This window comes from Haemaphysalis longicornis, unplaced genomic scaffold, assembly GCF_048455015.1.
Source record: "Haemaphysalis longicornis isolate Haplotype H1 unplaced genomic scaffold, Haemaphysalis longicornis Haplotype H1 scaffold_26, whole genome shotgun sequence".
NCBI classification, from domain to species: Eukaryota; Metazoa; Arthropoda; class Arachnida; order Ixodida; family Ixodidae; genus Haemaphysalis; species Haemaphysalis longicornis.
This window is the reverse complement of record NW_027526319.1, coordinates 1-22,441: the sequence shown is the minus strand read 5'-3', so window position 1 is coordinate 22,441 and position 22,441 is coordinate 1. Positions and strand designations below refer to the sequence as shown.

The 22,441-nt window shown below is 45.3% G+C and overlaps 3 protein-coding genes across 3 annotated transcripts in view; 2 read left to right on the top strand and 1 right to left on the bottom strand.

The window, feature by feature from the left end:
- LOC144172821 (structure-specific endonuclease subunit EME1-like) overlaps positions 1–1,624 on the bottom strand; it is a 50,785-nt gene extending 49,161 nt beyond the window's left edge. Inside the window, exon 1 of the mRNA XM_077701448.1 lies at positions 1,240–1,624. Within this exon, the coding sequence (XP_077557574.1) occupies positions 1,240–1,529 (290 nt within the window). The 5' untranslated portion in view covers positions 1,530–1,624. The remainder of the gene's footprint in view (positions 1–1,239) is intronic.
- Positions 1,625–1,762: 138 nt separating this feature from the next.
- On the top strand, positions 1,763–20,707 carry LOC144172770 (large ribosomal subunit protein bL27-like). The gene is made up of 3 exons (XM_077701374.1): positions 1,763–1,859; positions 15,982–16,169; positions 20,441–20,707. Exons 1-3 carry the CDS (start codon positions 1,802–1,804, stop codon positions 20,645–20,647), a joined length of 453 nt encoding a protein of 150 aa, XP_077557500.1. The 5' UTR covers positions 1,763–1,801; the 3' UTR covers positions 20,648–20,707.
- Positions 1,866–9,805, top strand: LOC144172769 (uncharacterized). The gene has a single exon (XM_077701373.1). The coding sequence runs from the start codon at positions 1,985–1,987 to the stop codon at positions 2,558–2,560; it is 576 nt and encodes a 191-aa protein (XP_077557499.1). The 5' UTR covers positions 1,866–1,984; the 3' UTR covers positions 2,561–9,805.
- Positions 20,708–22,441: the final 1,734 nt, after the last annotated feature.

The following is a 22,441-nucleotide window of genomic DNA, read 5'->3' as shown; positions in this document are numbered from 1 at the left end:
GTGTATTTGCCATCCCGCCAAGTGCAACACCTTGCAAGCCAATGAAAAAGATGCTTGCTTTATTCTATCTGCCTCTTTTTTTGACACCCAACGTATTCAAGAACCTCTGCAGCTCTTTCCAACAAGTTGTGCTGGATTTCACAAGACGAACTGCCCTCTTCTATTCTGAACAATGTAACGTTATGCTGCACGAACTTAAATCTCGCTAAAATTAACAAACATCTTGCACACCGAAAGCAAACTATTCCCCATACATCTACACTTAGCAACATCAGTCTGTCAAAAAATGAGACCGATTTTTTGACGAATACGATGAAAACTTCTATTTACCTGGAAAAAGGTAAGAAAGAGAAATATGCTCCTTGTCTCCCAGTTCTGCAAGGCAGAGTTTGCTTGAGAACAAAGCCTGCCGTTTGCAAGTTTAGAACTCCATTCAGATTAGGAACTTTAGCAGCAGGATTTGGCTCACAAACGCTCCTCAAATTTGGATACGCAAAACGCAGTGGTTTGTCTGCTGCCTATCTCAATTGGGACCTGAGATCCCTACAAAAACGAAAACCATACATCACGACTTAACTCACCTAAGCGACTACCGAAAAACACTTTTCAACGCTTAATACTTCACTTTCGCTGCTGCAAAACTTGGTAGCCTCATTACTGAAGAAAAAGTTCACATTCACGCGCTCTTTCTGGCAGCACAGGACATGACTTACTTGTTTTCTGTTCCAGGTTTCATTACTCCCTGTCCTACGAGGTACTGATATTTCGGAGATGAAATTTAAAGCATCTTGCATCGGAACCTCCGCAGGTACTGCGATGATAAATTATCGCAGCAAGAAATTGGTATGACCTCCGGGAAATCGATGGTATACTGCTCACCTATTCACAACGCAAATACTTCACCTGCAATGCATGAATTGCGGGGGAGAAACACCAGTTTTCTTTAGTTTCATACGAATTAAAATGAAATGATTTCAAAACAGACGCAAAAAAGGTAGATCTCGCCTTACACAGGATCGAATAATTTTACACCGACACCCATAGGTCGCAAGCAATGCCACACATATGCAATTCTGGAAAACAAAAAGTATAGAAGTTGCAATAATTTTAGCGTCAGACGGCGGTGCAAAAGCCCAGTGATGAGACACGTGACCAAACAGAAACCATGACATGCATCGCTGCACGATAACCATCATGGACGTGTCCTGCGGCTCTGAGACGAAAGGATCGTAGAAGCACCTTGTTTGTCGCCGACCGTCTGGCGTCGACGTTAACAGCTGGCTGCCGGTCGCTAGCGGTGCGGACGCTTCCCAAGATTTCTGTAGCGACCTGGCCGGCAGCGGTACACCCTCGGTCAACAGGTAATCATCGTACACGCCGTTCTCTTCGGCGTCGCTGCATAGGTCCACGAACTGCACGCCGTCGTTTGATCGTGATCTGTTCCGTGGAGAAGCCATCGCCACCTTCGGGGAGGCCCGGGGAACTTCGTCTTCATCGTCCGAATCCAGAATAATGCACGCGCTGGCCATGTTACAAGCAATCAGCAACGATTTCTCCCAATCATCGGCAGAAATTACTCATGTTTACCGATCTAAGCAGCCCGCCATGGAGGACAGCCATACGGAAGGCGAAAAGGAGAAACGATAACTTTTAAAAAGTACAAAAAATATAAAAATAAAAACATAGTTTTAAAGCAATTTTTACTTTAATTATAGTTATTTACATATTTTACATAAACTCGCAACTTGTTTTATTCGAATCGGTTTTTCTGTTTCACGTTTGAGTACCTGTGACCTTCAAGATGGCGGCGGCACTGCGGCGCATTCTATCCTCGCTGCCTGCGAGGGCGTCCGTTCCGGGTAACTATTGACACTGTTTCTTTCTGCACTTTTTAACCCGCCTGTGCTCCCAGTGAACTTGGGGAGACTCGGCGCCGAGCTGCGCCGTTGCTTCGCGAAGGGTCAGGCTCTGGGTCGACTGCACGATGGGCAAGCGAGACACGCGGTACGCTTTCATGAACCCCATCGCGATGGCGCGGCAGCGGGGACCCGTGGGTTCCAGCGGGCCCACGATCAAGGACTACCTCAACCGGGACAGGCCGACCTGGGAGGAAGTCAAGCGCATCATCGAAAAAAAGAAGGAGGGATCGAGCACGCTGGCCGCCTGGGAAGAACACATGAACCGCAAGTTTCAGGAACAACTGCGCAAAAACCGCGAGCGCGTTATGGCCGAGCGGGCCGCGTCCTCGTCTGGTGACGCGGTAAGCAAACCGAAGAAGCGGCGTCGCAGGTCTTCTTCTTCGTCGTCCTCGTCTTCATCCTCGTCGTCGAGCAGCAGCAGTGGTTCGTCATCGTCGACGTCGTCCGAGAGGGGTCGGGACTCGGAGCACTCTAAGCGCAAGAAGCGGCGCAAGCACCGGAGCAGGACCCGCGAAAAGCCGTCCGACGAGCCGTCTTCGAGCGCCCGGGATTTCAACGACAAGGACCACTCGTCGGGGAAGTCCAAAAAGAAAAAGAAATCAAAGAAAAAGCACAAGCGAAAGAGAGACAAGGCAGACTGAACAGGTCGACGCCTAAGTTTAGCGAGCGGTGCGTCGATGGAGAATTGTGCCCGGTTCTGACTTCAAAGTTTTGCTGTAATTTTTTGTCTCCTACGTGCGGTGAACGGTAGCAGCGTCACGACTTAAAACACTGTTTAAGACCATTTGCGCGTGCGGATGTTTTGCGTCGCAGTAATGGGTCGGCTAGACTTCTCGAGGTCAGTGTGTCGTCATCGGGGCTGCTTCGCTCGCGTTGGAGCGTCAACTTGGTGCTATCCGTGTGTGGGGGCGTCCGATATCGTCGTGTAAATGATAGAGCCAGTGGCGACGTATCCTGGGTGTCACAGGGACACGTTGCAGCGCTTCAAACAGTCTACGTCAACTTCATGTTTTATTGGCAAGTTCAAAACAGCGGCGCCCTTTGTCACACGTTGGTGTCGCTCCATCTAAGATGTGTTCACTTGTTGAGATTTCTCATAAAAGGCAGTAACAATGGCTGTCGAGGCCACTTGAACTGCACAGACTTGTCTAAGTACATCTTTGAAGACTACGTGTGATGGCTATGTACAGGTTCTTGCCACCACATTACGGTTGCTACAAGATTTAACTAGCTGACCCAGTGGTCATAGAGCCTTGGAACTATGTACTTGTGCCGGGTGATCTCAGTCGTCATTAACCAATGCAATACCGCTAACTACGCGAAGATGTCAAGCATTGCTTAATGGGGAACATCCGCACGCCTGTGTTAGGAGCTAGGGGGGTTGAGTAATTAAGCAAAACCGCGTAATTGTTGAGCTGACAAGGGCTCTTCAGTTTTGCACAGGGGCCACAGTGTTGCACAATGGTTGCAGGTTTCACAGAGATCGCAGTTGAGTGGCTCTAATCGTTCACTGGTTTGCACTACCAAGCACCCATTCTCTAAGCAACCCACGTCGATTTTATGGTAGCGCTCCTATATAATTTACGCTGAAAAGTATGCTCCGAAAGGGAACTTTACACGAGCATTTCAAAGGCCATTTCAGTCAAATGGTCTTCAAAATTTCAAAGCCATTCGAACTGGAAGGAATTCCTCCGATCTGCACGATGATTGTCAAAGGCAGTTGAAAGTTTCCGCGTTCGCCTGCCATGTTCGCCCGCCATGTTTCCGCGTTCGCCACGACTGCCCCGTTTCGTTCTTGACGAAATCTAACTTTAGAGTTAAAATGTTCGAGAGTGATTAAATTGATAACAATATATAAGTGTGCACAAGACAGCCAGTTTTTTTTTTTTTTTTTTTTTTTTTCGCACTGCCAGTGTTGAGAGTGCCAAGTTAGCTTGTAATTGTAGAGGGGGGTAAAGAACAATAACAAGTGAAAAATAATGAAGCTTGTGCCTCTTAATTGGTAAGATTTACTCAAATAATTGTTTTAGAATTACGGCATGCAAAAAACTGCGCTAGAGAGTACGACTGTTTGCACCTGCCGCGGTGGCTACAGTGTTGTGGGCTGCTGAGCACGAGAACGCGGGTTCGATTCCCGGCTGCGGCGGCCGCTTTTCTGATGGAGGCGAAAAGCGAAAACGCTCGTGTATTCAATATTTCAACGCACGTTAAAGATTCCCAAGTGGTCAAAATCAATCCGGAGCCTTCCACTACGGCGTGCCTCATCGCTTGCGTTGCGTCGGTGCATTAAGCCTGTGTCTAGCGTTCCGTCCAGACGGAACAGCAACTGTGACTAAAGTTCCGTCCAGAGGAAACACAACTCGCGTTGAGAGCAGTCTTTCTTGATTTTTACCTAACCGGCCAAACCGCTACCGCTCACTGACTAGCCAGAATCACTGATAATTTTTAATAAGTACAGATGATACAGATCCGGACGGATCTCAAAGCCGCCACCAGACGCCCGCTTCACAATAATTAAGTGAGAGCAGTCGGTCTTGATTTTTACCCAACCGGCCAAACCGCTTCCGCTCACTGACTAGCCAGAGTCACTGTTAATTATTAATCACTGGTAATAATTACAGGAGATCGGGCGTAACTGGCGATAGCTACGTCAGCCTTGGCTCCAGTAAGCGGGAACGGTTCGGCCGCTTGAGTAAAAAACCAAGACCGACTGCTCTCATCGCGTGAATTGCAAAGCGGGCGTGAAGTATATCTATTACAAAACGCTAACCACGACGGCAAAAAAAAAAAAGTTCCAAGAATCGAACCAGGGACTACAGCGTCCGTAGAGAGCGGCGGAACCGCTACACCAAATCCCAGGACGAGAAATGGCGGCTAATCGGCTGGTTTTGATTTGGCGTTCAGTCTGGATGGAACTTAAGCAGTTTTTAGCGTTCCGTCTGGACGGAATGCTAGACACTTCTGTGCATTAAACCCTATAATCAGGTACGACTGTTCGTGTATCAAAGGCCTTTGAGAACCTCAAAGGTGGTGCTCCTTTAACTGAAATGGCATTTCAACCGAAGGCCTTTGAAAACATCGTGTAGCAGCGCTAAGGTATCGTTTGAGTCAAATGACATTCTACTCAAATGACTTCGAAACACTCGTGTAGCCCGGGTATAATGGAAATGTATTGCTTTGTATGTGCACAGCGTTTAAAATGATGTTTTTGTAGAGGTCGCCAAGTAATTGGGCAGCGTGTACTGGCCTCGTGCCACTTGCGTGTGGAGTTTGGACCACAGCATTCTTAGGAGAACACTAAAAGGAAGTTGGTCTTTTATTATGGTGCAGAAACACCTTGTACATCTGCACCAACATTTGCCTCACTACAGAAGGCGGCCAAATCGCCGTCGGCATTCAGAATTTTTTTTTCAATGCGGAAATTTTTCGTAAACCCCTTTCAACTCTGATTTTTCTATATTTCAAGCAAAAGAATGTTTTGTGTTTGTTTTCCTAAATTTTAGGGTCCCATAAGCCCACAAACGAAAATTAAGAGCTGGAAGTGCAAATATTAACAGATTTATTAATGAGGAAATTAATTAGGACACCTAGCAATTAAATATGTTATGTTGAGTGGAGACATCAATTCTGCATATTTTTCTAAACCTTATGACTACATGAACCTACGAACACAAAATGAGCTTTGTAGTCCACAAATGTATAGATTTTCAAGCTTGGAAATAGAACTGGGATTGCCATTTTTTTCAACCTCAATTTCGCAATTTTGTCTTCATTGGAGCTGCTGCTTCTTGATAGCGTCCTTCTCCACTAGAATGAAGCAACAGTGATATCTGTCGCAATAGTCATCATCGAAGGACAATTTCCCAGAAAACTAGCAGTTTTGGTTTCGTTCTGTATGCCCTAGAGGAACTTTTACGTGATGGCATCAACTGACACCACCAGGGTTATCTTAGTAGGCAGAAAATCATGCATCTCTGGCACACAAATGGCCAATGGCTCAAAGAATAGAAAGCAGCTGAAAGAATGTTTAAACACAAAGCATATTTATAGACGAGACCGTTCCAAATTACTAAAACTTGCTGGCATGACCATGCATGCCCAGGTAATGTAGTGAGTGCAAAAGCATTAGTGTTGAATTGTCAAACGGATGTGCTGGTATTGTGTGTGCGGGTCTGTTGTATTGGTGGTGACATGAAGGCATGTTCCATTCGCCTTGTACACGGTACTGCTTGAGTGACATTTGTTGGGGCACCACTGTAGGATCACAGTAGTTCGTGGCTACTGTCGAGGTAGACGGCTTGTGGTTCATCCCAGTAACTTCAGCGTCTTTGCTGTCGCACCTCCTCCTTCTTCCTTCTCTTCGCTGCGCTGCAAATTTTTTTTGCAGTGGGCGGTTTCTTGTCCCTTGTCCCTGGGTTGACCCCTCGGTTGGCCTTTTTATGTGCGTTTCACAACTCTCACTTCAGAACCGCATTGCCGTGGATGGCACGTTTCGTAGCTGTAGTTGATGCGAGTCCGTCGCCGTATTACAGTAGAAGCTCGTTAATTCGAACTCGAAGAGGGCCATAAAATTGTTCGAATTAAGCGGAGTTCAAATTAGCAGACGGGTGCTAGAATGAATGGAAATGCGCCCCACTGCGCGGGCAGAACACAAAGAAACCACCTCTGAAATCCTTATCGCGAATTAGGCACTACTGCACGTTTGTAGCAGGTGATTTCGTAAATAATGTTTCGTAAATAACAATGGCATGCGCCCAAGAACGCCCTCTGTAGAAGCGAAATAAGGTGTTGCAGGAGCGTAGTGTGCGTGCCACGATGATGTTTTTTTGTTTCGTTGTTTTGCATCTCTAGTAAACTTGGTTTGGTTTGGATTTGCAACACATTGTAATCACTCTGGGCCGACTTCTGTGAGGAGCGATGGAAACCAGGGGATCATAGTTCGAATTAACCGTTCTCGATACCGACGCGTTCGAATTATCGGGAGTTTTCCCCCCATTGAAATTTACAGGGCTGTGCCGGGACAAGGGCGTAAGTTTGAATTAACGGGAAGTTCGAATTAACCGAGTTCTAATTAACCAGCTTTTACTGTACTGCAGCGAAATCGGAACTACTGTCTCATAAAAGATGCCGCGGTCATTTTATGTACAGGGGTGCCTGAAGTTGCACTGCCTTCTTCTAGGCGGCTTGGATTGCACATGCGCAGTGGTGCGACTCCTCCCCTTATTACACTCGTCCATCTTTTCCTGCGGAATGTTTGTCTCCCTCACTCTGTTCCTCCAGCTGAGAGGCTTGTCCCGTCACCCTTGTTATCACTATTAGCGAATACAGGCCTTCACCGTCGCCTCATTCCTACTGTCATAATTACCACGCCAAGATGTGTCCCAAGCACACCTTTTTAACCCTTTCAGCCCTGGATTTTTTATTTCAAGCGCAAATTGTTTTTACGCATTTTTTCTTACAGCTTTGGACATCAGAAGCACAGAAATGAAAAATTACGCCAATAGTGCAAGTATTTATTAATTTGCAGGCACGTTAATTAATTAGGTCATTAGGCAATTAAAAATTTTCTTTTTTGTAAAAAAAGTTTTTTTTCTTTTTGACGGAAACCCCATGACACCCTGATCTTACAGAAAAAATATCAAGCTGGTAATCCAAGTAGTTGCGGATTTATAAACATTTTGACGAACCGGAATTTCCGTTTCCTTACCCGCACGGTCGTCATATCCTGTGTCCACTGAAGCTTCGTCTTTTTCATACCGTCCAGCCTCGCGAAATCTCAACAATGGTGGTGTCGATCGCAAGAGGCATACATGAACAACCCTCAGCCTGAAAACCAGCACTTTTGGTATCGTTGGTTAGGCGCTAGAGGATATTATGTGTTGTGTCGTCAAATGACGACGCCAGGGCCGAAAGGGTTAAGTTTAAAGCCATAGCTCATTCACAATGTCCATTTTATGCTTCTGCTACACAGCTGTTTCAAGGGCCATCTGGCAGCGAATTGATTCGCCACCAGAATCAATTGTCTATCGAGTGGCCCATTGTAAAAATACATAAGGCAAACCTGCAAGCGAGTGTTCAACTGTCACTCGAAAGCTGCCGTGAAGCATAGGCATTGGTCGGTTAGAATCATCGAACTGTGGCAATCAAGGGGTTCTGTGATTGTCTCGGATTTCTGGAGGTGCCTGTTTGGAATCCAAATTTACCCAGTTTTCAGATTGTCCCTTCGCTGGAAAATTGGCATCTTTCTGAGCATCCACTAAGACATGTTTTATTCTTTTGAGCTGGAGGCCAGTTTGCGTGCTAATTTTTGACCTGCATAGTTGACTAATGCTTTCGCATCAAAAAACAACAGATGTCTGCTCGAGCAGCTCCAAGCAAAAATGAAGCACTAAAAGAGCTGTGGCACTCCAGATAACATGCAAGCAGTGTAAGCATGGAAAAATTGAATTGGGTTGACTTCTTACAGAAAAAGAAAATGACCCATGACAAAAGTGAAAGGAAGGAAGGTGGGATAAAATGGTGTCTAGGTGCGAGGAAAGAAAGAGGTGGATGGGAGAGGGTGTTGATGATAGTGAAGAGACCGTTAAGAGACCGTTTGTCAGTTGAAAACTAATGCTTCACATTCACTGCATCATAAAGAGTGCTTAGGTGACTTCAAAATTTACCCGTCACGGCGGCTCAGTGGCTACGGTGTTGTGCTGCTGAGCGCAAGGATGCAGGTTCGATGCCAGTTGCGGTGGCTGCCCTTCTGATGGAAATGGGAATGCCAGTGTGTTGAGATTTCTGGTGCACGTTAAAGATCCCCAGGTTGTCAAAATAAATCTGGAGCCCTCCACTACAGCACACCCCATAGCCCAAGAGTAGCTTCGGAGCATTGAACCCCACAATCAATAAACTTCATAATTTTTTGTTTGTTTGTTTTGCGGAGTAAATCTAGCAAATGAGAAAGGCAGCAATGCCATATGTTAGAGAAGCTGTTGTGTAGAATCCTTCTAGATACACTTCTTGCCTGTGTCTCATTGTTCTTATTTCAGGGGTCTTCTAACAAGGCGTGGCAATTTTTGTGATTTTTTAGACATTCAAAATTGCAGCACTAAAATTGTTTAGGAAGGGCAACATCCATCTTGGGCTTGTGTCATTTTCTCCCTCTTGTCACCAAGTGAGGCACATTGGTAGAAATGTGGTCTGAAAAAAAACGCCGCAACAGGATGACGTTGGAACCCGCCGCAGTGGCTCAGTGGCTAAGGCGTTGTGCTGCTGAGCGCAACGACGCGGGTTCGATTCCCAGCCACGGTGGCCGCTTTTCTGATGGAGGCGAAAAGCAAAACCACCCATGCGTATGAGATTTCGGCACGCGTTAAAAATCCCCAGGTGGTCAAAATTAATCCGGAGCCCTCCACTACGGCGCGCCTCATCGCCTGCGTTGCGTTGGCGCGTTAAACCCTACAATCAATTAATCAGGATGACGTTGGACTTGAGAATGGGGCTTGCAATGGGCACGCACTTACACACACACATGCAAATGCACGTAAATATCTGCAGGTGCACATTATCTACGCTCTCCCCACACTTTTCTTTAGAACAGAAGCACAGGTCCTCATGTTACTCGGCACACTTGCACTATTGCGGATGTGTGTTCACTGTCTTCATGAAACCCCAGTTATCAGCCAATCAACGAGTCGAATGTTTATTTTATTCTTCATCAAGAAAGAAAGAGGAATAGCTTTCTGACTTCAGGCTGTACATGAATGTCTTTCCAATGGTTGCTATTTCGATGTTCCCCATGTCAGTGAGGCTACATCCATCAGGATATACCTATGCATCACATCCTTGAGGCAATGGCCTACTTGTGATGCAGAGGACACTGCTAATGATAATGATTGGGGGGGGGGGGGGGCAAAGTGAAAGGCTTTGGGAATGGTGCATCTATAGGCAGGGGTTGAACCTGCAAAGTCGTGCATGATAGCGCAACACCTTAACAAGGACTTCAGTGCTTCTTTTGATAGCCTTGTAACGTGTCCACCACTACAGTGGGTTGTAGGTTTAGTTCTGGCGACAGGATTTGGTTTTGTTCACCAGATGTTTGGTGCAGCCAGGTCACAGTCTGTGATAACGATTTGTAACTGAGCTGGTTGGTGCTCTGCTTGAAGGATGTGCAGTCAAGCAGGCTTGTAGTAGTAGACTTATTACGAGCAAAGATGAAGTGACTGGCATAATGGGATGCCAGGTATTCCAGATTTGGGTTTTTAAACTTTGTCATTGCTTTGAACAGTATTTCTTTACATATTAGAAATAATTTGAACTTTACATTTGTATCCTCCATTCAACACCGCAGGCAGCCTTTTTAGCATGGCCGATTGCTATCACTGTCACTGTCTCTCCCAAACATTGCGATGCCCGGTGAGTTTTCGACGAGAACGGTGTGCTAAAACTGGTACTACGGGACAAAAAATAGCAGAATAGGGCTATCAATGTGGGCTCAATTTGCGATCACGAATGAGGTGCAAACAGGTCTTTTGCCCTCTTTTGCTCATGCGTTTATGGTGGACATTGCAAAACAGTGTAAGGTGATACGATGAAACATTTGAAGCTCTAGGTGTTAATTATACAGTGATGAACCATGGCTCGAAATTTGCTCCTTCTTCAGCAATTTGTTTATGGAGCGATAGAAACATATTCAGTTGTACGGCTGCTGTAATTTTTAACTTCTCACTGAGTGTAGTGCTTAAACCATGTTGACAGCCACGATGTAATGCACAGATATGTTGAAGAGCTTTGCTTTGTGAAATGGAAACTTTTCTCATCCATCATACCTTATGGATGCAAGGAAACTAGTCAACAGAACAAATTCCAACGCTAGCTCAAAGCAGCGCTTGTTCAATTTGCGAATGAGGGTATTTGCTCAACACTGATCATTTTGTAATATCTGGGAAGCACTGGGCTTTCTTTTTTTATTTGCCGGGACAAGCATGTTGACGCTCATGACTTCAGCTGTCGACGGTACCACTAATATTTTAGATCGGACAAAAGTTAGCTTCACTTGGAATGCATGCTTTGTGCCGCGATAGACCTCGAAAAATTTTGCGAATTAAGTCTCGGGAAGCCGAATCACTCGGCATGCATCGACAAATGTAGGTACTCTGTTAAATTACAGTAACTCTGTAGAGAGTTCGTGTTGTTGCAAGTCAAACACTTTTGTGCAGCACATATGTCTTTACATTGGATTTTTTACATAGCTCTGCCGGGCACAAGCCATGCGCGCAATGCGTGCTCCAGTGACACATTAGTTGTGTTATAAGATCCTGCTGTGCACTGGTATCCCTTCGACGTATTTTTGTTGAGAACCGCATTGCGTCCCTGTGCAATATCCTACCTGAGCCTGTGCTTGTTAGTTTTGGAAGGGTGACCTGTTCGAGAGCAGTTAGCTGATCAGAGGAAATGTGTTTCACGATGCAGAAAAACTAAGCTGGGGTTGATTCAGCTATGAAAACAAATAGCGAAACATCACGTCATCCATTGCACAATTTAGTTCAGTTCTGGGAGTCAGCTTTTAAGCTGTCGCCTTCTTTTTTGAGTGACATTTTGTTTGTTTTTGTACAAACGTGGTGCCTCGTTGGAATTTTAAATAAAGTTTTTGCCGTATTTTGCTCCACACGTCTTGACGTTTTCATGGTATGCTCATTTTTGCAGCTCTTTGATGCTTTAAACCATAAAATCAAAGGCTTTGTTTTGAGTGAGAAATTTTGGCCGCGGCTTAATGGAGTGAAATGAAATACTCTACAACCTTCCACCATGGCCGCCTCTATAGTTAACGTGTAGCTCTAGTGTGCAAAACCGTGATTTGAAATTCTAGCAAAAACCAGAAACAAGTAATGAAATGTTAAGTAATTCTAAAAGCAAGGGGCAGAGTAACCAAACAATTCAAACAATGCTGACACGAAATTTCAAAGCTGATGTAGCTATTTGAAAGGCCTCCTTTGTATATGGGGATATCGCCCGCGAAGTTTCAGCAACAACCATTTGGTATAACGTAATTTAAACCAATTTTACTCTTGGCACGCACGAGAAAGCTCAGAACGGATACCCCATCAACATCAGCGTGATGCGTGGAGTGCCTCGTCATGTGCCTCACCAAACACAGTGACGTCAGGGCTCTCGTGACATAGCCAAGGTGGCGCGTGGTGGCTCTATCTTGTGTATCACGTCTTAGTTTTAGGACTGACGTCATGCTGCCCGGTTGCATGCGATGAGAACAGTGACATCAAGAGCGCCGTCTTGTCGTGGCGGCTGCCTCGGTGTTTGTGTCATCGAAAGCTAAACTGACACGATTAAACGAGCCTCTAAATAATTATTCACTCAGTGGTACACCATTGAATGTGCCTTTCTATGGTTAGTGGGACGGGAGGCACCCATAGTCACAAAAAAGACTAACATAAATCGAAAATTTCATGTCAGTTTTTTTTTTTAAGAGTTGGAAGGCTATTTTCAGGCTTGCCCGCCTTTCTTCCGAGAGCAAAGTCAGCCCCAATATCCCAAAACCTGTGATTGGCAGTGTTTTTGTAATTGTTTGCACAGGCCAAATGTAGGGGACCACTGATGAGGTTGATAGTTTAATGTAAAGTCTATTGAAACAGAGATGGCTTGTGTGTGTGGGAATGCTGTGAACATATTTAAATCCCTTCCAAAGCTGGAGTTGAAGTAGTGGCATTGTTGGATACTTCCATGTTCATGGACTACGGAGAGGTACAATTTAAATCACGTTCAGTGTAAAAGTTGTAAAAATATTGGTTGAGTGTTCTGGGCATATAAACTGATTGCTTCGTATTAAGGTCACTCACATTTACAGTAAATGCGAGGAATTTCACACCTGTAGCCTAAATTCCGTTTTGGTGAAACCCAGCGGAGCATGTGAGCAAAAAGGGATTGTTTTTATCATCTTCATCAACTTGGGATTGTTGAAGAAGTTGCACGGGTTGTATTCTTCAGGCTCTAGATTACCTATCTCTCTCTTCCTCTCTCTCTTATGGCTGCATCATCATCGAGTAGAACATTAGGCAGAAACTCATTCGTAAATGCATCTGGTGGCACATATCGTAACACCATATTCACAAATTAATTAAATGTGCCCCCCCCCCCCTTTCCCCCTAAACCACACGCATATGCTTCTGCTAAGCACAGGACCTCAGTTTTGATACCCGACCCCCGGTGGCTGCCTTGCTGATAATAATAATAATAATGATGATGATGATGATGGTGGTGGAGGCAAAAAGTGAAAACGTCCGTGTTTCAATATTTTGGCGCGCGTCAAAGGTCCCCAGGTGTTCAAAAATTAATCCGGAGCCCTCCACTATGGCGCGCCTTATAGCCCAGGTGCATGTTAGGCACATTAAACCCCACAATCAATCAATCAATCTGTTGAGCACTAGCAGCTGTCAGTTGCACTGCTCTCCGAGGGGTAGTCCTTGAACTCTTGCATTTTAGCCTCGATAAAATGCAACTGGTAGAGTTAAGAAGTGGGTGCCCTGGTGATTGACCGCCATCCACCGAGCCTAGGTTGATAATGATGCACTTGGCAGATAGTTGGCTTCATGTTCCCAACAGGAGAAAAAGCCCGACCAGAGTGCAGGTTTGACAAGGGTGCTGAGGGGGGAACACTACCCCGTGTATGACTGAATGCACAGACTCAAGATACTTCCTTTTGGAACGTCGCCATTCTGCACCTTCTCTGCAAATGTCGCAAAAACATCGCAGCATGTTTACACTTGCCACAGGCCCAGAGACCAAAGCTGAGATGTGTGTTAAACCCTGGAAGGCCGGCCCCGAATGTGGGCTGTGCGTGGCAAAAGCTGTTTTCATGTACCTTCTCAGGACAGGACAGCTGTGTCTGTGACATTACCATCATCATCATTTTTGCCCTCTTTTGTGCGTGTTCTCTTCAGCCAGCTTTCTCCTCATGCATGTGGCGCGAGCTCATATAGCAGTGACTAAAAGCAGCCAAAGATCAGCTAAGTCTGATGCAGGTCGGGAGAATTCAAAGAGAGTGGCCAGTCACAGTCACTTCTGGTTGTATTCAAATTTCTCATCAGAGTAAGGCAAACATTCCACAGCAGAGCAAGTTGATCTGAGGTGATCATTGAAACTTCGATAACCAACCATGAATTATAAAAAAGGCCCAACGCTCCCGATATTCCAGTGGAGATTGCCACAAGTGTTTTCAATCAGTGCCGTCATCATTCTCTCCTCTCTAGGTACGTTTGATCTATTGGAGCTATGAAGATGAGGAAATTCGTGATGCACTATTTGGGTGGCGAATTGCGCATTTTAAAATAGTGTCTGGAGTTGACAACTTTGTACGGGTAATTGTGATCCGTAGCAAACTTGGCTGTTTCCTTTGTGAGAAATTTGATCAAAAAGCGGTATAAACACGCATGCCTCATTTCACAAGGCTGTCTGAAATTGTTTGCATTGGTAATTCCATTAAAAACTTTTAAATTAGCTTTTGCAGCTTGTCTTTCTCTCTATTGGTTTATTGTTCCTATCTGTAAGCATGAGCTAGTTCTTACTTTAAAAAAAAAAACGAGCTTTTACAGCAAGTACCTCGCGCATTTTTCAGTAATGCTATGGTTTTTTTATGTGTGGTAGCTAAGAATTTCATAACGCTACACTACGTTTTTTTAATCAGTCTTGTAAATTTTGGAGCACCTGTGATTGTTTCTGTAAAACTTAAGAATATACAAATAAGCAAAGCATTAAATAAATTCCTTGTGTGAATCAGGCATCCCCCTGATAAAAATGAGCAATCCATTATCAACCTTGATTGTGGGCAGTGGTGGACATTCACAAAATGTAAAAAAAAAATCTCATACAGCTCTTCGCAATCATAAATGGAACCAAAGCATGCATTTCTATATAACGAGCGCAGTTGATGTTGCGCATGTACATTTACTTGTGTAAATATTGCCATGCAGCTGGCTTCACACAAACGTAATTGCAGTATGTGTTAAGTTCTTTTACCGGTTCTTGTTGGGTTGTTGTTTAATGTGTAACTTGTGGGCAGGAAAGGATCGGCCTCCTGTAACGTGAGAGCACCACCATGCGGTAATTACCTGACGCCCCACTTGGCTGCTGCTTGTACGGAAAACAACAAAATCAAAGTTAATGTATCTATGTTCTCCAACTGCGGCTCACTTGGTAACCATTATGTGTGTCTCAAATGGTGCGAATCAGGAACACACACTCAAAATGCTCCACAAACGAAGCAATTATCTTTTGCAGAAAGATGTGCCCTGGGACCCTAATTTTACATCTTGATTAGTTAATTAGCTGAATAGAGATAATTTTTTAACAATACGACGACCACAAAGTTTGTAAGTGAACGAGTTATAGGACACCAAAAGGGGCGCCAAATGCAGCAGTTTCTGTGAAAGTTTGCTTGATGTTGATTAGATTTTCTATTACTTTAAAGAACATGCGCCCAATTCAAGTCACCAGCCGATGGAACGCCTAATTTTTTCAGCTGCAGAAGTTTTCTCTTTCTTAAGGAATTTTTCGTACAAAACCAAGTAATTTTTGTGTGCTGTTCGTCATGGGTTAGGCAAATTATGGCCGCACTTATTAAAACAAAAGTTTTTTTTCTTTTCATTGCTGGCTAGCTAATTACTGGTAAAATTTTTCACACACCAGTTGGAAGGGTTATTTCTTACTTTGTGACTTGAAAACCCGGCCTTCGTAGTTTAAAGGCCTGGTTCAAGTTACACGACACATCATGTACAGCTCAACCAGTTGCGTGAGCCAATCGTAGTGGACCTGGTATAAGTCCATTGATGGACTTGTGCCGCGTCTATGTAAAAACTCCAACAATACACACTATTGTTAGCAGGAAACCTTACTAACAAATTAGATCAGCTTCATTCTATTTGCACATCAATATCAAGCAAAGGCCCTTTTTGTAGTAAGCTCCCAACTGCTCTCTTCCTGCAGTGTCCAATTTGTGGCTGGTGGAACTTTTTCCAAGATGCCATTAAATGCATTGTGCAAAACGTCGTTCTCCCTTCTCACCCAGGGTTGCCCTGCCCCAGTGCAGTGCAGCACCAGTGTGTCCGAGGAGCAGCCAAGGGCAACCGGGCCTGCCGCCAGGGTCCAACAGCCCGTGGCCAAAGACTGGGCGTTCGCATTATGGAGGGCAAGGTGGCCCACAAGGGGGACGTCATTGTGAAGCAGAACAAGCTCAAGTTTCACCCGGGCCTCAACGTGAGTCTCAGCCATAGAGTTTCAGAGGGAAACACAGTGCTAGTGTCTAGACGAGCCACACTTCAGCGAACATGCCGTCATGTGCCGGGTAGGGCAGTGTTTGTGATAACACAGAAAACAAGCGCTATTTAAAAACAAAGGACGAGGCGTGGATGGGACAGGCGCTTGTCCTGTTCACGCCTTGTCCTTTGTTTTTAAATAGCGCTTGTTTCCTGTGTGATAATGAACCAACACGCCCAAACCTTTTCCCTTCTAAGGAAAGTGTTCCAGTGGTGCTTGGCATGGCTCACATACTGGCTTAAAAGTTGCCTGTGGCTTCAAAAAAAAGCGACAGTATTATTGCTAAAAGGAATATATCTAGGGCTGTTTTATCAACAGAAAAGTGGAGCTACGGAAGATTCATTTGTCGCATACTATTTAGAAGGATCATGCGGGACAAAGAAGAGAAAAATGATATCTTTTCTTTTTGGGTTTTCCGAACGAAGCCACGTGGCAAGCCAAGCTGAGTGGGAGAGGAACGTTGCTAGCTGTCATTGTAGCGCCCACAACAGCACGCGATTGCAGCGATAGATTTTCCTCTAGTGAATGTTAGTGTGAAACTCTGTGGTCTTAACATTTCGCTCGCTTGCCGATGGAGGCGCCAGTGCTCAGGGCGTTGACAGTGGCACAACAGCTGTACCAAGGCTAATGGGAATTCCAGAAGCCTGCTTCCTTCGCAGGGAACTAGGTCTCAGCTGAGGTGCTACAATTGCCGTCAAAATGTAAGGCAGCGTTTGGCAGTGGCGACAAGCTTCTCTGCAATGTGCGTGCGCTGACACACGCAGCTTCACTGCGGTTTACAAAGCTGATGACTGCAAGGGGTCTTTAGGGCAGCCTTATCTCTTGGCTTTGGGCCATCAGCAACGGTTGTTGATATGTGGTTGGGCCCAAGAAGACTTGGTCAACACCTTCTAGATTGGAGAGTCTATGCACTGCTCTGCAGAACCACTTTTTTTTTTTCATATAATGAAAAATTTTCACAACACCTTAGTAATAATTCCTTGTTTCTGTATTTAAAACACTTCTACGAACAACTAACTTGTCAAAAAAATTTTTTTTTCATCACTGTGCCCACGTATCAATTCATCATTCTTTTAACCTTTGCACATGACACAGATGTGCTGACGACAAAGGCTGCACAAGTTATACGCCTCGAGCGCGGCCTGTAGGGGCGCCACTGAAATCCCCCTAGCGGCCCGTTTCGAAAGCAGGCGCGGGAGTCCGCGCCCCGCTCCCCAGTGCCGCCGCTGCTTTTGCGGCACGTTCACGACTGAGATTTACCGTTTGTGGGCGTTTGAAATTCATGTTTGTGTGGAGCAGTCACTCTGTTCGCAAATGGGGTGTGTTTACGAGAGTGTAAATGTTTCCGGCGCGATCTTAGTGTGGTATTTTCGGTCTGTATAAGCGCCAAATGTGTGTCACAGGCCAGCGTCGCGGAACCGGCGTATGATGGAGCCGATTGTAGTTACACTGACCTGAATTTACTAGCCGTGTCTCCGTAACCACCGGTTCCTCAGATGTTCATGCTACGGCTATACACTACGATTTAAATCGGTTTTGTGAGCTTACATAATCAGCGGAGCACTCATACCTGACAGCACACCAGTTACGTTTGCCAATATTTGATCACCACAATTTACAAGCCAGTCTGTGTTAATTTCGGGAATATTCAACAAAAGTACGATGGACAATGCCGGGATCAGCACACGACAGAGTCGTCTTGTCGTGAGGTGCGCGCCCGCAGACCTTCATCTGCTACATATATCCTCTGCGAGCAGCGCGGAGACGGGCTTAGAATATAATTCGCGTCCGCGACTAAATGCTTCTTCGAAATATCGTCATATGGCACAGGGAGCCTGCAGAATAAACCAGAAACTGAAATCAGATGGCCTTATCACACACCACACTCTTCCAACGACACATTTCATCGCTTGTTGAACAGCCTACCCTGTATACTTCCAAAAATGCGTCCGCCGTACGATCAGCTCTTCGTAGAAGTAGAAAAACAAAAGGAAAGTGAACGCGAGATTCATGTGTGGGAAACGTCCATTGCTTGATTCCGCTCCGCATTTGTACACGGCGTCCCCCTCCCCCCCCCCACACCGATTTCTCACGAAATAGCAGTGCATCTAGCGTATCTAGTGGTAGGTCTAGTGAAACCTACCTGACTTAAGTTTCGACGAACGTCTTTAGCATGCCAGAAGCTGCACTGTTTTTTGTTCATTTTCGTTAGAGCTATTATGTTTCTTAATTCCGCACTTGCACAGAATTTATTTTTCCGTGGTTTCATTAACTTGCCTTGGTTCTTGCTATATGGCATGTGTGGGCACATATTTAACGACGCACAGGCTTGGAATATACTTTACATTTTCGCAACGTTTATATTCTTATAAAAGGCATAAGGTATTGTCCGTGATTGGGTAATCACATCCCCGAAACACATTTTTCTGCGGCGTATATATGCGAAACGAAGCCGCATTCGTTGTCCACGCTGCAAAATGAAGCCAACCTCTCATTGTGCCAGTATCAGGTCTAAACGAGGCGTCAGTAGAATTCATTTGTGCCTGAGTTTTGGAGGTGACATGGGTGATATGTTGCTGCCGTCGCCGACGCCCGGACGAGCGGCGACGAAGCGCGCAGAACCGCGTGCGCGGGTAGCTCTTGCAGGCGATCGCGTACTCTACGAAGACGCAGCTGCTTTTTAAGTGACCTAAACGTACTCTTTGCCTATAGTCGTCACCATAACAAGTTTTTTTAGGGCGCGGAAAGGCGAAAAGAAGCAAAATAGAACCAAAACACTGCACGAGCCCCTATCAGTCACGCAGCGCAAATCCCGTCAACGCCGCGGAGAAGCGGCGGCAGGCAGCGCAGCGATCGCGAAGCTCAAGGCGTATAGGGGTCTTAAACATTTGTCGTTACGTGATGCACACTCTTACTCGAGCCTGTGTTCAAATGTACGCATGCCTCACTCTTGTCAGGACCAGTCATGAAAATTTTAGGCCGGAAATGTTGGATGTCAAGGGTTAGCAACAAAATGTTCGGCGTGGGTTCATGGCCTTAGCACATCCCATCCTAAACTTTTTTGTGCACCGTGCAGGTATTTGTGCCAGACATGTTCAAAATGTAAAACGGATGCAGAAAGGGATGCAAAGGCAAAGTCCTCTTGCAGTGCCAGTAGGTTTGACTTGAGGGAGAACCTATGCAGATTTAAAAGCCTGGTGAAATTTTCTGTGCCTTGCATGCATCTGCCATGACAAATGTTTTCTTCCTGGAAACTAAATGAAAGTTTATGGTACCGACTTCTTTATTCTTTGTACTAGCTCAAGGGAAGTGTGGTTGGACTGGCTTGCCAGGATAGTAATAAAAGTAATACTAATAATGGAATATGGTAATATAAGAAAAGTATTGTTACGATGACGTTCAGGCGTTGTGGGGTGAGCTGAGGGTTTATTTAGAAAGTCTGGGTGAGGACCGTCGCTGAGCGTGGTGTCCGAGCCCTGGATACTCAAAAAGCACCTCGTTCTCCTCTTCGTCGCCCTGGTGTTTCCGCCGGCGGGATTGGCCTGTGACATAGTAATGCCATCTACCGTGCACAACATTCAACAAGTTCTGTAGCGTTACAGTATTACTAAAGGATAATAACAAAAACAGTATGACTCAGTAACAAGAACAGTAATGCCTCAGCTAATTGTCAGCCCTTGTAGTTGCGAGGTGGAAGTTTCCGCCAAACAATCAGCTGGGCTAAAGATTTGTTTGTTGCGCTGTTTGCTTAGTTTTTATGAAACTTTTAGCCGGTCCATTTTGTTTTTGTGCCAGTCATTGATGCATTTTTAAGCAATTGCAAATTTCAGTTCTTGCATAGGTGATAGCAAACCATTTGTTTCATTTTGAAAATATTCATTCGAAACTATTCGAATCAAATTACTGTTCAAACAGGTCTAATCAACCTGCATAAAAATGACTTATGACTCTCCTGAGTGAAATCGCTACAGATCAGGCAATTAAAGGTATTATTCCAGTATGACCACGTTTACAAGTTCATTTTTTTATTTTTTTACATCAAAGTATCCTGCAGTTGTCCAAATGAATCCAAAGTTCTCTGATCGACAACTGGTGTTCTTTTTAAACTTGTAACACTGCCCTCTCTCTTGCTATATTACCTGTGGGCAACGCTATTTTATCAAGACAAGCTGTCAAGAGGTCAGGGGTCATGTGAGGTCATCTGGGCGCAGGTGGTGTTTGGTCACAGCCGGCAGACGCTGGTGGCAACGGTCGAGGGTCGTGTGATGCTGACCCGCGAGAAGGTCAACCTGGACTGGTCCCACCCGCGGGTGCAGCGCTTCTACGAAGGAAGAGACACGGAGGCGCTCTACAAGAAGTACTTCCACGTCATACCAGAGCCCCAGGGGCAGACCTTCCGACTCGTCTCTCTAGTTTAGCACAGCACAGCAGCCACCACGCAATAAAACGACCCCGTTTAGTGCTTGTTCTACCTGTTCCCCACATGTGGCGTGTCATCTCTCTACAGACACGTATGGTGTGTTCTCAGCACAACCCAGATTTGGTGAACCAGAATCAGAACATTATTCTTTTTTTTTCTTCAGTGATGAAATGTACAGTCACAGACAAATGAAATGAGAAGAGGAAAATATTAACTTGAACACGCAAAAGTAACGAATATTGTCACAAAGCCAAAGACGACGCTGTTGTCTTGAAAAAAAAAACAAGTTTATTGGAGCGAACTTCTGCTCCCCTAACAACTCAAAGAATACACAGGCGATGAAGCAGCAGTCAACAAAGTGACGTGCGCAGGCGAGTGTCGGTGAATCGTAATCGAAGGAAAAGCAAGTAGCGAGTACACTCTCCTTATCGAAGGAGATAACACTTGCGGCATGCACTTCACTTGTCCTGCGGATAACACAAATAACACAGCCCGGTGCAGCTGGTTGGCAAAAACAAAACAAACAAACAAACCCGAAACATGGTTCGTGGCAATATAGATAGTGGAATAAAATAATAGCTCGCTAGTGGTATAGTATTCGGAAAGACACATTTTGAATATTTCTTGCTGTAATAAAGCCACGCGAAAATTTCACTTGCACAGAAAAAAAATCGCCCCATTCGTGTGTTCTTGTTCACTATTTCGTGTTCGCACTGTAGGAGGTCCCAGAACCAAGGGCTGAAAGGGGATTTCCTGTAAGTAATGACATAAACAATTTTATTTGAAGCATTCACAGAACATGGGCAAGTAAATCAACGAAATTAATACACAGCCAGGGGTAACGGGGGAAAGGCAGTTGCTTATTTAAAAAAAAGCATGCGTATGTGGTTCACTGTAGAACAGATGCAAGAAGATCTTTTTTAAGTGCATATAACAATGAAGAACATTTATCATTAGACCGAGTGGGGTTGGCGCTGCTCCGGCGCTTGCCCTCTGCTGTTGGTTCAGCCAACTTAGAGAAGCTGAGAGAGGACTTGCTCTTTTGGGAAATAGATCTGCCGTCAGCATCGTCGCTCAAGTTGGAGCTGAAGGAATGGCACCACTTTTGGACGCAAGACGAATGCACTGACCGGCAGCACAACATCAGCAGTTTGATCAAGTCCACTGATGAAGATGTATTTCCGAACATTAAGACCCTCTTACGAATTGGCGGGACCCTACTCTGTACAAGCGTCGAGGCGGAGAGAAGCTTTTCTGCGTTGCGCCACACTATGACTTTCACACGATCAACAATGACAGATGAACGGCTAGCGGGTCTCCTGCTGATCCATGTCCACCAAAGCATGGTTATTCAACCAGAAGAAATCTCAAGCAAGTTCATCGCAAGACATCGCCGCAGGATGTTTGAGAAGTGTCTCCTTTACGATTAAGACCTGATGGAAATTGCCACTACCAGCGACGCACATATTTTGGTAGCGTTTGCTCTGGCATAACCGCAAATTTTTTTCTAAGTTCCCCGTTCCTATGGTTCCCATGGGGGGGTAGACGGCGCTGTCTGGCCTGTCAGACTTTTTTTTTTTCTTTTTCTGCCCACTTCCGCGAGACGGCTCTGTCGTTATTTAATGGCTAGAGCCCCTCGGGCTAGCCCCGCGGCTCGGAATGAAGGAAGAAGGGGGGGGGGAGGGACTTAGAAAAAAATTCGCGGGTGCGCAAGAGCAAACGCTACCCCTATTTGTAATTGTGTGAAACTTGTGGTGAAACCAAGAAAACTGTTGAAAAAGTGACTCTTCCA

Coding starts and splice junctions, on each gene's coding strand:
- LOC144172770 (XM_077701374.1), top strand. CDS start 1,802: ATGGCGGCGGCACTGCGGCGCATTCTATCCTCGCTGCCTGCGAGGGCG. Junction 1,860..15,981: donor TGCGAGGGCGTCCGTTCCGG/GTAACTATTGAC, acceptor CTTCTCACCCAG/GGTTGCCCTGCCCCAGTGCA. Junction 16,170..20,440: donor AGTTTCACCCGGGCCTCAAC/GTGAGTCTCAGC, acceptor ATCTGGGCGCAG/GTGGTGTTTGGTCACAGCCG.
- LOC144172769 (XM_077701373.1), top strand. CDS start 1,985: ATGGGCAAGCGAGACACGCGGTACGCTTTCATGAACCCCATCGCGATG.